Here is a 15,522-nt window from a genome sequence, read left to right on the forward strand (position 1 = left end):
GAAATAAGAACAGTTCTTTCATGGGAAATTTCCTAAAGAAACGGTATACTTGGTTCAACCGTATAGATCCTATCAATAGTGCATTCCGTGGTGTTTCTCTAGCTGTGCGGACAGAATATGCTCCTGAACAATTGATTCTTGATTCATCCATACCGGCCGTGGCGGCCACAATTCGATCACCATGCTTAGCCACCTTGGTATCCCTTTACCTCCCCCCTAATACTACTATCGAAGAACTGAACAACACTCTTTTTACCATTTTCAACACAAGTGAATATCCAGTGATTCTAATGGGAGACCTCAATGCTCATCACGATGCTTGGGGATCTTATAAATCGGATTCTAAGGGAAAAGCAGTTTTATCTTTTGCCGTTGAAAACAACCTAGTAGTGCTGAACTCTGGAGAAGGTACTAGACTCAATCCTACTACCGGGGTCACATCCGCGATAGACCTAACAATCGTTGCGACAGAACTGGCGTACAAACTGGAATGGTCTGTGAATGAAGATTGTAGGTGTAGTGATCATTTTCCTATCGAAATTTCACTAGTGGGTGAGAGAGCACCGCTCCAAACAAAAAGAAGACAGTGGCACTTCGATCTCGCGGACTGGGAAAAATTCGAAGAAAGTGTGAACCAAAAAACTGATGAAATCTCCGACATAGACAAATTTACGGAAGTGGTTAGATCTAGTGCAATCGATTGTATTCCGCGGACAAGTGCTAGGGTGGGAAAAAAATCAGTCAGCTGGTGGAATCCCGAAGTGAAGAAGGCAATTAAACTACGAAGAAAACTGCTAAGGAAAATGAAAAAATTAACAGACGACCATCCGGGAAAAAGTGAAGCAATAAAGGCGTTCCAGTCGGCCCGAAATGCCTCCAGGAAAACTATACAGGAGGCAAAGCGCAATTCGTGGGAGGAGTTTGTCCAATCGTTCAATCCTAGTACACCAATCAACCTAATCTGGCGAAATGTCCGTAAACTGAGCAAAAAATCTTCGGGCTCTACTCCGACTCTTCTCGTGAACGGAGTGGTATTGGAGGATCCTAAAGTAGTTGCTGACACAATTGCAAAGCATTTTCAACAAGTATACCAACCCTCGGACTTGGATGAGCTATCCCCGGCAGAACCAGTCGACATCGAGTACCAATATAATTGTGACATTTCCTTGGGTGAATTGCTTTGGTCGATCGATCAAGGTAATGGAAACTCCGTTGGACTGGACCTACTCGGATACCCTATGTTGAAACACCTACCACTCAAGACGAAAACCGTTTTCCTCGAACTAATCAACCGCATATGGCAGACCGGATGCATCCCTAAAGAATGGAAGGAAGGAATTGTGATCCCGTTACCGAAACCAGGAAAGGACCCTAAGGTGGTTGGTAACCAACGTCCTATTACTCTGCTAAGCTGTGCCGGAAAAACCATGGAAAGAATCATTAATAGAAGGTTGATCGAAACTATTGAAGCACGGCAACTATTGGATCCCCGCCAATACGCATTTCGGCGGGGCAGAGGTCTGGATCTCTACCTGGCTGACCTCGAAGGGGGTATCGACGATGCATGGGCTAAACAAAAACACAGTGATTTAGTTGCTCTCGACATCAGCAAAGCATACGATAGAATTTCCAACAAAGCAATTATCAGACAACTTGAACAATGGGGCCTGTCCGGGCGCATGCTGAACTATGTGCGTAACTTTCTCGAGCAGAGACACTTTCGAGTGGCAATCGGCGGAGCCTTATCGGAACAAATGGAACAAACCAATGGCGTCCCACAAGGTTCGATACTGGCAGTGACTCTATTTGTCATCGGTATGAACTCGATCTTCAACAGAATTCCAAAAGCTGCAAAAATATTTGTCTACGCCGATGACATACTTATACTCGTATCCGGACTAAATGCCAAGGCTGTTAGAAGAGTGCTCCAAAAAGCTGTAAAACACGTATCTATTTGGGCGACTGAGATGGGTTTCTCTATTGCTCCGGAGAAATCTCATCACTTGCACATTTGTCGGAAAAGGAAGCATAAAAAACTCAGAAAAATTCGTTTGGACGGAAATAGCATCCCAGAGGTGAAAAGCATTAAGGTACTAGGGGTAACACTTAACAGCAGGTTCAAATTCGATGAACACGCCAAGAACATCAAGAAGAGATGCAAAAATCGAATACAACTTCTGCGAACTCTGGGGCAGAGAATTCCTGGTGGAACAAGGAAGACACTGATGAACATTGCCAAGGCTACCATTCTCCCGGTAATTTTTCATGGATGGGGAATTGTTAGCAGAGATGAGAAAAAAGTGCGAAAGCTGTTGGAACCAATCTACAACGATATCCTACGGATAACCTCTGGAGCCTTCAGGACCAGTCCAGTGCTTGCCTTGTGTGCTGAATCCGGAGAGCTCCCTTTCGAACTGTTAGCGTGCCAGAAACTCATTGCCAAATCATCTAAACTAGAAGAGAAAAAGGCGCTATCCAACTACAACTATAAATGGCCAATTACCAAACGGGCTGAAAACTGGTTTATGGATCTTACAGGTACGGAATTATCACCGGTAGTACCTTTTCCGGTACCAATCAGAAGGAACTGGAACACCAAGATACCAGTAGTAGACTGGTCTATCAAAAGGCAATTCAAAGTCGGAGAAGCACCAAGTAAAGCGAGAGTACTTTTCACAACCTTGGAACGTGAAACATATAAGAATTTCACCCACGTTTTCACGGACGGCTCCCTAGATGAAGACGATCGAGCGGGCTTCGCCATAATCGATGGAATCAACAACCGATGCGAACGTATTCCTGATGGCTGCTCTATCTTCTCGGCGGAGGCAAAGGCAATTGTTCTGGCTTTAAAGGCAATAAATAACGGAGACAGAACAGTCATCTTTACTGATTCGGCTAGCTGTGTTTCGGCAATTCAAGGGAACGGTACCAATCATCCCTGGATCAGAGCGGCTCAAATAGAGATGGAAAGGACTAGTGCAGTGTTGTGCTGGATACCAGGACACACCAACATCCCAGGTAACACCGAAGCAGATGCGATGGCCAATCAAGGAAGGAAAAGCGAAATAGTCGATCGAACGATTCCAGCAGTGGACAGAATTCGGTGGTGTAGGACAGTTTTGGAAGAAGTATGGGAAGCGGAATGGTACCAATCCCGGGAAGTGAAACTGAGAAGGATTAAACCATCAACGGCAGCCTGGAAGGACAGAAAGAACAGAGAGGAGCAGAGGATACTAACCCGATTGAGGATTGGACATACCCGCCTAACTCATGGATGGCTGATAGACAAGCAGGAACAAAACATGTGTCAGTATTGCGGTGTACAATTGTCGGTGGAACACATCCTCGCTGAGTGCCAAGAATTTGAAAATATTAGAAGAGAAGTAGACCTAGAATTAAATACCTGCGAAATTTTATGTTATGAGGAAGACAGGGAAAACAAATTACTCAAATTTGTGCAATTAGCAAACATCAAGAAAATGATATAAAATGTAAAATTTAATATTATACTTTATCCTTTAAGAGCTGAATGACCCCTCAGGTTAAAGGCTCTATAATAAAAATCAATCAATCAAATCATTTGGCCTATATAAGAGCTTCATCAGATAATAAACAGACATTTCATCGGATATTAAATCGAACAACTGAAATTTGAAGAACACAAATGAATATTTGAAGAGTTAATATTTTCTCGTTTTGCGCTATAATCCAAAGTTAATTATCTTCATCTACATACTTACTCTGACTATTATTACGTGTTTGCGTCGCTTAGTGTTTGGCTACGGTCATGCAGAACGCAAACAACGGCGCGATGCGATTCGGCAAGACGAAATGTGTTGAAATGTATAGCTCTACTTCGCCTTAGAAAGAGCTGTACATTTCACCACGGTAAGGCGAATCGCATCGCGCCGGCATTCGCGTTCTGCACAACCGTAGCCTTTTTTCCGTTCCTGTTTAATGATGTCGTATTAAATGTGCATATTACAATTCGGCAGCACTTCAACTTCTCATTTGCACAAAATTTAAAAATATTCAATGAACTTCATTCAAAATATCAAACAAAAAGAAATTACAATACTGCCAATGAACGGTCAACGTTTATTTACTAGAAAAAATGACTGACACGCAAGCAGCCGGGTTATCTTTCTTGTAAAAGTATTCTACTTCAACCTTGCGGTCGTGGCTTTGCATACAACCTTCCTGTGATTTTTCAGTAAAACTCATTTTGATTGGTAGATATTGTCTATTGAACTAAACAATTAATACAAAATAATAAAAACAAGTTTTTAAATTTTATTATAATAACTATTAAAACCGTACTACCCCCGAATTAAGCAGTGGTAGTAGTGTATTATACGAAATGCATTACGTTAAGTTAAATCACGTTTTAAGTAGTTTGAAGTAGATTGAGAAAATAAAATTCAACGTTGGTCAAAGGTCAAACATTCACCACACCGGTAATCACAGTTCGGCTCCGACTTCGTCCCGCATCCGTACCATCACAGGCTGCAGCAGGAGCAGCAGTCGCCGCAGCACCTCGATCCTCTTCCTCCTCGCTAGATTTCCCAGCCGCCGGCACTAGGTCGGATTCGAAAATAACCTTCGACTTCCGATTCCGTCGCTTCATACGTTCGAGTATTTCGTACATTTCTCGCAGGGCGGGATTTTTCGCAGCCAGTTGACTGTAGCTCTGCTGGCTGCGACGATTGTTGTTGATACTACTGCCACTGTTGTTGTTGCTGGTGGTGGTGGTGGTGTTACTACTACCAGCATCGGCGCTGAAGTCGGTATTCAAACTGGATTCACCGCTGGTGACGCCTGCACTTTGCTGCAGCTCGTTCAGCACATTCGGTTTGTTGCGACGTCGTAACGTCACTCGGCCGCTTTTGATGTCGGCAATCACGGAATCTAGACCTGAAAGTAGGAAAACAAACGTGGGAGGTTAGCTTTGTTTTGTTGCACAGCAGCGGTTTGAGTCTTCGCTGTTTACCAATTCCGTGAGAACTTAGATTGTTTTTGTACGCAAAGAGAGAAATAGAGCAGGGTGGAAATTGACGCACGTGTTGCTTCGTGTGTAACCTAGTGAATATGTTGTATGCTTTTTATTCGAAAGCAACAAGTTTAAGATGTCTTTTAAATAAATAATTTGTTTACATAGGGTACTATGTTAGACATTAGTGTTTAGTTGATGTTCATGCGGAATTAGACAAGAAAGCTCCTAAGAGAATTAATTAGTAAATGCGTGAAATTACTCAAAATTAGTAATTATGTTCAGTATCTCGGCAAACACGGTGTATTAAAGTACTGATTGACCATTGGCTGTGACTGACCGGTCGCAACCAGTTGGGATCCGACCGTGGTCGTGGAAGTACATGCCGGACTTAGTGCGGGTGTGCCAGTGAAGTTGTTTACGTTTTGGTCCGATAGTTTGCATTCATTAGATAGTGATACTATTGAACTTCTCAATTTTGGCAAATAGTGTATTTTGAAAAGCGCTTGGTGACGTATTGAATCAAAAGCTTGTAGTTTGTGAACAAAATAACGAAGAGAATTCATCCACACCGGATACCGTTTGAATTGAATTGTCCCGTTCAGTGCGGCATTTATGTTGATGTAGTGAAACGGAGCACCAGAAAGGGGGAAAATAAATGTCAAATTCGATTACATACTGACAAGTGCGCTCTGATTTTGTCTTGTTAGCACACCGGCACGGGCAACAGTTTTCTGCGGTGGCAGCTCGTGGCTTTATCTGCACCAACTAAAAACCATCTAAAAAGGAAACGTTTTCGTTTTATCAACGGAAGCATAGAGTTGTTAATCACGGTAGATAGAGAACTATTGGATTGCAACTCAACCTGATCAAGATTATTTCGTCGTGAAAGCAGCTTTCTACGTGATATGTTGTGAGAGAAATAGTTTGAGGGCAATTAGCCAGAAAGTCAAATTTCCAGAACTGCAGGTAAAGTAGGGACTAAAAATATACTAGTCTGTGCCAACTGGAGGTTAAGTAGTGGTACTTGTTTTCATTATCATTATGCTTTTTACAATTTATGCCGGATCTCGCGCCATGAACGATGACTTCGTTTAAAGCAGTGGTTCCCAATCTGTGGTTCGCAGGCTGTGGAGCTCTTTGTATGTAGCAATAGGAGTCACGAAGCCAAAAAGTTTTGGAACCACTGGTCAATGCAATAAACAGCTGAACTAACATTAAAAAGCACACAAATAGTTTAAAAAAATGTGTGTGCTAGAGCTGTAATGACTCGTTCCAATGCTTTTGGATTGAATTCAATTACTAACTCACTTGTTGAACCGCAGGGAAGTATTTGAGGGCCCATTTTGACTATTATTAATTGGTCTCACTGTATACCTTGTAATGCCAAGAACACTGACGCTTCAACATCATTAACGCCAAAAATGTACTGATTTTTCTGTTTTTTTATTTGCAGTGTTTTTCAGTTAGTTTTTCATTTAATTTAAGATTATTCCCTTCCTTCACTTTTCCCAACGTTAAAAAGCGTTTCTGATCATCTTGATGGTGTTTCATTAGCAGGGATTTTGATTTTACTACCGTATAGATTTGACTGTGGGACTCGATTTCACAAAAAAATATCAAACGGAGTTCATGGAAAAAAAATTTCTTTTCAACTTCTGGAGAGTTACACAGACAAGTCGGAAAATTATCCCCACAATGATTAAAAGCAATTTTTTGTAGTTATCATTCTTTGGGAATCACCAACAAGTTGCTCATAAACATTTTGCCGCCAAAAAACTATGAACGGCCTGATTTAAAAACCCTGGTACCAAACGTACTAATTTGTTAAATCAGGAGAAATGAATCAGTCGATCTTTTCTCCAATTAGACAGTCGCAAAGCACACAAAAAACCTGCCGATGCAGTTAGCAAAACTTCCACCCGCAATGTACGATATCCATTTGTTCCGACAGAGGTATCAGGAAGTGACAACCCGGGAAAGTAATTTTCCAGACAGAAGAGTGTACAGTTTCTGTTTTTTTTTTCAATAACACTGTCAGTGGTTTCGTTGCCTCTGTTCATGATTCGTTTCCTTTTGCCTAAGTGGTAGTTCGGTGTTACGCTGCCATTCTATGCATATTTGTCGCATGTTCCAAATCATGGAGAAAAGAAAAAAAAGTTTCCAAGTTGAGCAAAACTTTTACGTATTGCGTTGGCATGACCGAGGAATTGTTGGATTTTTGTCAACACTACATTGTAATATATGATTTTTCATACACTTTCAGTGTGTTCCAGGAGAAAGTTCGCACTAGAAAAACAAATAAATTCAGTTGAACCAAAATTAGATCATCAAAATTGAATCAAAGGTACGTTGTTTATATACCTTGCGCGTTGTCATAAGTATATGAAATAATAATCATTATTTTTTGGACGAAGAAATCGTCATCGAATGGCAAGTCTGTTTGTCTGTGGATTCACTATAGACCATTCTAAGAACTGACAGACAGGTGTCACGGAGCCTGCTGATATATATGTTGCTTTTACGTACGATACGTTAGCGGTTCAGTGCTTCCTGTCAAAATTTCATTCTGAATTGAGTTTTGAGACGTTTCTTAAAATGACCTATACACATAGGCATAGGCGTAGTATAGAAAAAATAAACAGTTTTTCGAGACACCATCTAACGTGATTATTTTCTAAGAGCCAGTGCCAAAAGCCGCAACCGCCTTTGTGAGGGACGTTGTTTTGATGTTCTTCGATTGGGCTGAAATTTTCAGCGTTTGTTTGTCTATTCCAGGTAGGAAGTTTTGAAAAATTTCAATTTTTTTCATTGAGGTTAAGTGAGGTAAAACGGCCCTTAAAAATGATATGTCCAAAAACGTCCAAATACTAAAAAGTGCAATAACTCCTGCTAGACTTGATAGGTTTTCCTAAAAATTTGTTGTATTATTCTACACTAAGAGTACTTCAAAACGCATGGTCACAATATATGGCAAAGACGAAAAAACGCATTTTTCTTTCAAAAATTGTCAATTTTCAGGGTCATCCTACTCTTCTCAACATCGATAGAAAAAAAAATGTCATGTATAAGCCAATTTATTGTCATGTATAAGCCAAGTCATGTCATGTATAAGCCAAGTTTGCCAATTTGGGTCCCTAGAAGGTTTTTTTTTTTCAAAAAACCGTCAAAATCACTAAAATCACTATAGTTCCTGCTAGACATAATAGATTTTATTGGAAATTTGGATTATCACTGTACCTTATCAGAGCTGCGAATCTTCTGGTAAAGTAGGTAGTTCTGGTAAGGTACAGTGATTATCCAAATTTTCAGTAAAATCTATTAAGTCTAGCAGTAACTATAGTGATTTTAGTGATTTTGACGGTTTTTTGAAAAAAACCTTCTAGAGCCCATTCGGCACACTTGGCTTAAACATGACATTAAAGCTCTTGAGTTGCTCTACAAAATGCTATATTCAGATATTTTTTTAGCGATGTTGAGAAGAGTAGGATGACCCTGAAAATTGACAATTCTTAAAAGAAAAATGCGTTTTTGCCGTCAATTTACCTCTTTACTATATATTGTGACTATGCGTTTTGAAGTGCTCTTAGTGTAGAATAATACCACAAATTTTTAGGAAAATTCATCAAGTCTAGCAGGAGCTATTGCACTTTTTAGTATTTGGACGTATTTGGACATATAATTTTCAAGGGCCGTTTTACCTCACTTAAACTCAATGAAAAAAATTGAAATTTTGCAAAACTTCCTACCTTGAACAGACAAACAAACGCTGAAAGTTTCAGCTCAATCGGAGAACATCAAAAAAACATGTGGTTGCGCCTCTCGCGAACTGGCTCTTAAGATATAAGCACAGACAGACGTCCAAGCAAGAACCACATTGATCGGAAACTCCGTGTAAATTTTCAAAGAGAATTGTGTTATAAATCGCTTGTACACTAGCGCCGCATGGTGACCTTATTGCTATAATGAGTTTTTTTCGCTGGTGTTCAAAACTGGCGTCACTGGTAGCGCCATCTGATTATGAATTGCTTCCTTCCTTCCTTCAGCAGCCTAGAGCCGGGGTGGCTCGTGCCGTATCAAGAATTTTCCTCCATTCTACTCGGTCCTGGGCTACTCGTCGCCAATTTCCTAGACGTCTCGATACTCGCAGATCCGCTTCAACCTGGTCAAGCCATCTAGCACGTTGGTCCCCTCTATTCCTGGTGCCGGTGGGGTCCTTGAAGAGAACCGATTTTACCGCGCAGTCATCCGGCACCCTCACGACACGCCCGGCCCATCGTAGCCTCCCGACCTTCGTCAGGTGTGCAATGGGAATCTCTCCAAGTAGTGTCTGTAGCTCGTGGTTCATACGCCTACGCCCCTCTCCGCTTTCGGTTTGTACTCCACCAAATATTGTCCGCAACACTTTCCGTTCGAATACGGCCAGTGCGCGTATGTCCTTTGTGAGCAGCGTCACGGTTTCGAGTCCATAGAGAACTACGGGTCTAATTAGGGTTTTGTACATCGTCAGTTTCGTGCGGCGGCGTATGCTCCTGGATCGAAGCGTCCTGCGAAGGGCAGAGTAGGCTCGATTTTCAGCTTGAATACGTCGTTGGACCTCCTTAGTTGTGTTATTGTCGGCGGTTACCAGAGATCCCAAGTATACGAACTCCTCTACCACTTCGAGTTCGTCGCCGTCCATGACCACCGTCCGTGGGAGGCGAATGTTAGTTTCTTTCGAGCCTCTTCCTATCATATACTTGGTTTTCGACGCATTTATTTCTAGTCCAACTCTTCTAGCTCCCACTTTTAGTCTGGCGTAGATTGCCTCCGCCGTCGCTGAGTTTCTTGTAAAAATGTCCAGGTCGTCTGCGAAGCCTATGAGTTGACTACTTTTGCCGAAAATCGTGCCTCTCGTTTCGATGCCCGCCCGTCGGATTACACCCTCAAGGGCAATGTTGAACAATGTGGAGGATAATTCTTCATCCTTGTCTCAACCCTCTGCACGCTTCGAAGAGATTCGAGTGTGTCCCCGACACGCACACGTAACACATCACTCGGTCTAAGGTAGCTTTGATAAGTCGTGTAAGTTTATCCGGAAAACCGTAGTCGTGCATTATTTGCCATACCTGGTCTCGATCGACTGTATCATACGCTGCCTTGAAGTCCACGAAAACATGATGTGTGGGCACGTTGTACTCCCGGCATTTCTGAAGGATCTGCCGGAGAGTGAAAATTTGATCCGTAGTAGCGCGTGCTTGTGTGAAGCCCGCTTGATACTGCCCTACGAATTCTTTCGCTAGAGGAGATAGACGGCGGAGAAGGATCTGGGAGAGGACTTTGTAGGCAGCGTTGATCAGCGTAATGCCGCGGTAGTTGCTGCATTGTAGCCGATCGCCTTTTTATAGATGGGGCATACAACTCCTTCCATCCATTCCTCCGGTAGTCTCTCTTCCTCCCAAATCCTAGAGATTACCCAGTGGAGTGCCGTTGCTAGAGCCTCTTTTCCGTGTTTATAGAGCTCTGCCGGGAGCCTGTCCTTGCCGGCGGCTCTGTTGTTCTTAAGTGACCCAATTTCCCGTTCGATCTCCAGGATATCAGGAACTGGGACACTACTGTCGTATGTAGGCACTCCAAGGATAACTTCCCTTCCGCCTCCTTCCGTTGCTCCGCTATTAAGGTGCTCATCGAAGAACCGCTGCCACATATCAACCACCTCGCGCTCGCTTGTGATCAGGTTCCCCTCCACGTCCCTACACATATCTGGACTCGGTGTGTAGCCTTTACGGGATTGGTTCACTTTTTCAAAAAACTTGCGTGTCTCGTTAGCCCGAAACAGTTGCTCCAGCTCTTCACGATCTCTGTCCTCCTGCTGGCGCTTCTTCCTCCGCAGAATCGTGGTCAACTCATTTCGTGCTCGTCGGTATTTGGCCGCGTTCTCTCTTGTGGCGATGCTTAGATAATTTTTCCAAGCTCTTTTCTTCCTCTCCATCGCTTGCTGGCATTCCCCGTCAAACCAGTCATTTTGTCGGCTCGACGATACCACACCTAGTGCCGCGGATGCGGCCTCTCCAATGGCCGAGCGTAGCTTCCCCCATCCATCGTCGAGAGTCGAAGCACATAGCTCTTCCGTGGAAGGTAGTGCCTCCTCAAGTAAGCGCGCGTAGTTCTCTGCAGCCTGCGGGTTGGTCAACTGCCGGATGTTTGGCCAGGGAGGACGGTTCTGACGCGTGTGAAATACCGTGGATAGTTTTCAGCGCACATGTACTGCTACTAGGTGGTGGTCTGAGTCGAATACCGCACCCCGGAGGGAGCGTATGTTTGTAATGTTTGAGAAAAATCGGCCATCAATGAGAACGTGGTCAATTTGATTTGTTGTATGGTGGTCAGGTGATCTCCAGGTGGCTTTGTGGATATCTTTGCGTGGAAAGAAGGTGCTTCTAATCACTAGGCCTCGGGAAGCTGCGAAGTTGATGCATCGTTGGCCGTTGTCGTTCGTGTCGGTGTGTAGGCTGTGAGGCCCTATCACCGGTCTATACATCGCTTCCCTACCAACCTGGGCGTTCATATCCCCGATGACGATTTTGATGTCCCGTGACGAGCAGCCGTCGTATGTTGCCTCCAACTGCGCGTAGAACGATTCCTTCTCGTCGTCAGGTCTACCTTCGTGCGGGCAGTGCACGTTGATGATGCTGTAGTTGAAGAAACGACCTTTAATCCTCCAATTGATCACGCGATCCTGCATTCTGCCTATTACACAAAAACCCGTTCCCAGCTCGTTGGTTGCTCCACCGCTTTGGTAGAACTGGGCCTTGCCTCCACGGACTTTCCACACTTTCTCACCTTTGCGACAGATCTCCTGCAGAGCCACGATGCCGAATTTGCGGGGATCTAGCTGCTCGAGCAGCACCCTGTCTCCGCCCACAACATTTAGCGACTTGCAGTTCCAGGAACCGAGTTTCCACTCGTGGTCCGTTTTTCGTTGCCTAGGTCCATACCGAATGTTCCGAGTTATATTTTCTTGAATGTTCGTAGTACATTGCTAGTACGAATTGCTAGTACAGTGCTTTTTCGCTTTTATCAACAGTCGTTTTTATCACTACTCGCCAAATTCACGCTCGATTTTCTCACGGTTTTTGCCTTTCTCCTAGAAAGGTATAGCAATCACTTGCAAAACCGAAAGTATAAAAGTGCTCCAAAGAGCCGAATGGCATATATCACTCGACTCAGCTCAACGAGCTGAGCATTTTCTGTATGTGTGTTTGTATGTGTGTGTGTGTGTGTGTGTGTGTGTGTGTGTGTGTGTGTGTGTGTATGTGCAGATTTTTATTCTCACTCACTTTTCTCAGAGATGGCTGGACCGATTTTCATGAAATTAATTGCAAATGAAAGGTCTTGTTGCCTCATAAGACCCCATTGAATTTTATTGTAATCGGATTTTTAGTTTAGAGGTTATGTTTAAAAATGTGAAAATCATGAAACATCAATATCTCAGAAACTACACAACCGAATTGAACAAATTTTGGTCTCAAAAGAACGAGCTACCTAGAAAATCCTTAAGTTTTTAATTTCATAAAGATTGAACTTGTGGTTCAAAAGTTATGAAAAGAAACGTGTTCTTAAGACTTTTTAATCTCACTCATGTTTCTCAGAGATGGCTGTACCGATTTTCATAAAATCAGTGTCAAATGGAAGGTCTAATTGCCCCAAAGACCCTATTGATTTGTTTTGCAATCGGACTATTACTTTGCCTGTTATGTTTAAAAATGTGAAATCCAGCTATGTAAAGGTGTTCGCTTCAAATCCGGCGGGAACGAGAAGGCGAGGGGCGCAACGAGCGAGATGGGTGGACCAGATGGAGCACGATCTGCAAAGTACCGGGTGCCCGCGGAACTGGAGGCAGGCAGCCATGGACCGAGTGAATTGGCGGAACCACGTTATGCAGGCCATGTCTTAGGACGTACGGCCATCTAAGTAAGTAAGTAAGTAAGCTATGCAAAGGAACATATTCCGAAGACTACTTGGACTCACTCACTTTTCTCAGAGATGGCCGACCCGATTTCAACAAAATTAGTGTCAAATGAATGGTCTAGCTGCCTCAGAAGACACTATTGAATATTACTGTAATCGAACTGTAACTTCATTTGTAATGTGCCGACTTGTGAAAATCACGAAACTTCATTATCTCAGAAACTACACAACCGATTTGATTATTATTATCAGATGAGCGGGCTAGTTAAGGGTTAACTGATGAATTATGATTGAACACGTGGTTTCAAAGTTTGGCTGCCCTACAAGTTCCCATTTCATTTGATCATAATCGAACTTAAGCAACCGTTATGTATTAAATTGTTAATAAAACAACGAAAGTCTATTATCTCAAAGATTACATGACTTATTTGAACATAACTAGTGTCATACGAACGAGCCATCTCTCAAACTTACAAATAACAAACTTCATAACAATTTGATATGTGGCTCAAAAGTTATGGAAGGAAAAGAAATTCAAAGACTATTTAAAACTATACCTGCTTTGATCGATATATGTGGCCTCAACATAATTTAAATGTGGTGTCGTACTATTTGAACGTTCCAAGTTCATTTATTCCTTGCGGTTTGTTTGAAGTCTGCAAATGCATGACGAATCGGCCATAGGATATGATCAAAGACAAATAACAAATCGTTTGAAATGATTGGTTTTATCGAAATGACAACATCCTCGTCTTTTGGCTTCTGTATATCGCCTTAATTCTGAATATATTCATATTGGGTGGTATTCTGTCATTATCAGCAGACTTTCTGGCATCAATCTGACACCGGAAATACCCATATTGGGAGGTATTTTTGGTTGTTTTTCAGAAACTAAAAGTGGTCGTCTTCAAATTCAAAATAGTGTCCAGGGTCAATGTTTGGTTTCTATGCCTCATCACGTTTACGGAAATGTCCATATTGAGTATTTTTCGGTCATTTCCGACTGTTGCCTATAAGTTGCCATTTAGCAATATTAAAATGGTGCCTGAGGTCAATTGTTAGCTCCTTCCATCATTCTGATTCCAGAGATACTCATATTAGACAGTATTTGTTTATTTTAGGCTGTTTTTCACAAACCGGTAGTCGCCATCAATTTCAAAATGATATTTAGGATACTGGTTGAAGAAAAACTCATATTGGGTGATATTTGGTCACTTTGGACTGTTTTTCAGAAGCCGAAAGTCGTCATTTTGGACTTTAAAATTGCCTGTGAAATCGATTTCTGTCATCTTGGCGTAATTCTGGTTCCGAAAACATTCATATTGAATGGTATTTGGTCATTTCCGGCTGTTTGCCAGACACCGGAAGTCACCATCTTAAAATTCAAGATTGTGTCTGTGATCAATTTTTAGCTTCTGTGCATCTCTCTGGTTCCAGAAATACTAATATTTATTGGGAATCGTCCATTTCAGGCTGTTTTCCAGAAACCGGAAGTTGCCATCTTACAATTCAAAATGTTGTCTGAAGTCGAGTTGTGGTTCCAGTGCATCATTACGGTTCCGGAAATACCCATATTGGGTGGTATTTGGTCATTTGCCGCTGTTTTTCCGACACCGGAAGTCGCCATTTTGGATTTCATAATGGCATTTGGAGACAATTTCTGGATTTTGAACGGCATACTGGTTAAAGAAAAACTCATATTCGGTGGTACTTGGTCATTTTCTGCTGTTTTCAGAAACCGGAAGTCACCATCTTAGAATTTAAAATGCTATCTGTGGTCGATTTTAGCTCCTGTGTATTATTCTAGATCCGGATATTATTATATTGGGTGGAAATCGGCCATTTTCGGCTGTTTTCCAGAAACCGGAAGTTGCCATCTTACAATCCAAAATGTTGTCTGAGGTCGATTATGGAACATATTTGTTACCACTAAAAACATTTACCTGCCAATATGGTTCCATTTAGTTGATTAGTTCGCGAGATGTGCTTAAATTTGTGAAGAAACATGTACTTCCAGAAGAGGGAGGGGCGTCAAACCATCATGGACATATTTGTTACCTCTAAAAACATTCATATTCAAAATTTGGTTGTATTTTCTTGATTGGTTCTTGAGCTGTGCGAAATTTGTGTTTCATTTTCATGGGATCCCTCCCTTATAGAAGAGGGAGTCGGGTTTTAAACCATTATGTACATATTTGTTTCCACTAAAAACATTTACCTGCCAAATTTTGTTCCATTTGTTTGATTAGTTCTCGAGATGTGCACAAATTTGTGTTTCATCCAACTATTATGGACATATTAGTTAGCCCTTAAAACATCCACATGCCAAATTCGGTGTCATTTGCTTGGTTTGTTCTTGACTTATGCAGAAATTTATGTTTCATTTGTATGGGACCCCTCCGTCCCAGAAGAGGGAGGGGTCTCAAACTATCGTAGGAACCTTTATCGGCACCAAAAACCCCCACATACAAATTTTCACGTCGATCGGTTCGGTAGTTTTCGGGCCTATATGGATCAGACAGACAGACAGACTTGACTGCATTTTTATATGTAAAGATTACAACATCAATATTTAAGAA

General features: G+C 42.2%; 2 protein-coding genes across 4 annotated transcripts in view; both read right to left on the bottom strand.

Moving 5' to 3' along the window:
• Positions 1-4,195: 4,195 nt before the first annotated feature.
• LOC129718676 (shootin-1) overlaps positions 4,196-15,522 on the bottom strand; it is a 44,030-nt gene continuing 32,703 nt past the window's right edge. For all 3 annotated transcript variants that reach the window (XM_055669689.1, XM_055669691.1, XM_055669690.1), the window contains one exon: positions 4,196-4,917. In XM_055669689.1, coding sequence (XP_055525664.1) covers positions 4,442-4,917 — 476 coding nt within the window. In that variant the 3' untranslated portion in view covers positions 4,196-4,441. The remainder of the gene's footprint in view (positions 4,918-15,522) is intronic.
• LOC129718677 (uncharacterized) lies at positions 8,866-12,718 on the bottom strand. Its single transcript, XM_055669692.1, has 2 exons — positions 11,052-12,718; positions 8,866-11,020 (listed from the first exon to the last, which is right to left on the bottom strand). Exons 1-2 carry the CDS (start codon positions 11,092-11,094, stop codon positions 10,329-10,331), a joined length of 735 nt encoding a protein of 244 aa, XP_055525667.1. The 5' UTR covers positions 11,095-12,718; the 3' UTR covers positions 8,866-10,328.

This window comes from Wyeomyia smithii, chromosome 1 (genome assembly GCF_029784165.1).
Source record: "Wyeomyia smithii strain HCP4-BCI-WySm-NY-G18 chromosome 1, ASM2978416v1, whole genome shotgun sequence".
Lineage (NCBI taxonomy): Eukaryota > Metazoa > Arthropoda > Insecta > Diptera > Culicidae > Wyeomyia > Wyeomyia smithii.

Bases quoted from the DNA above. Each gene is read 5' to 3' on its own strand.
- LOC129718677 (XM_055669692.1), bottom strand. From the start codon at position 11,094: ATGTGCTTCGACTCTCGACGATGGATGGGGGAAGCTACGCTCG. The intron at 11,021-11,051 runs GCCATTGGAGAG...CCGCGGCACTAG, and splicing joins GATGGGGGAAGCTACGCTCG to GTGTGGTATCGTCGAGCCGA.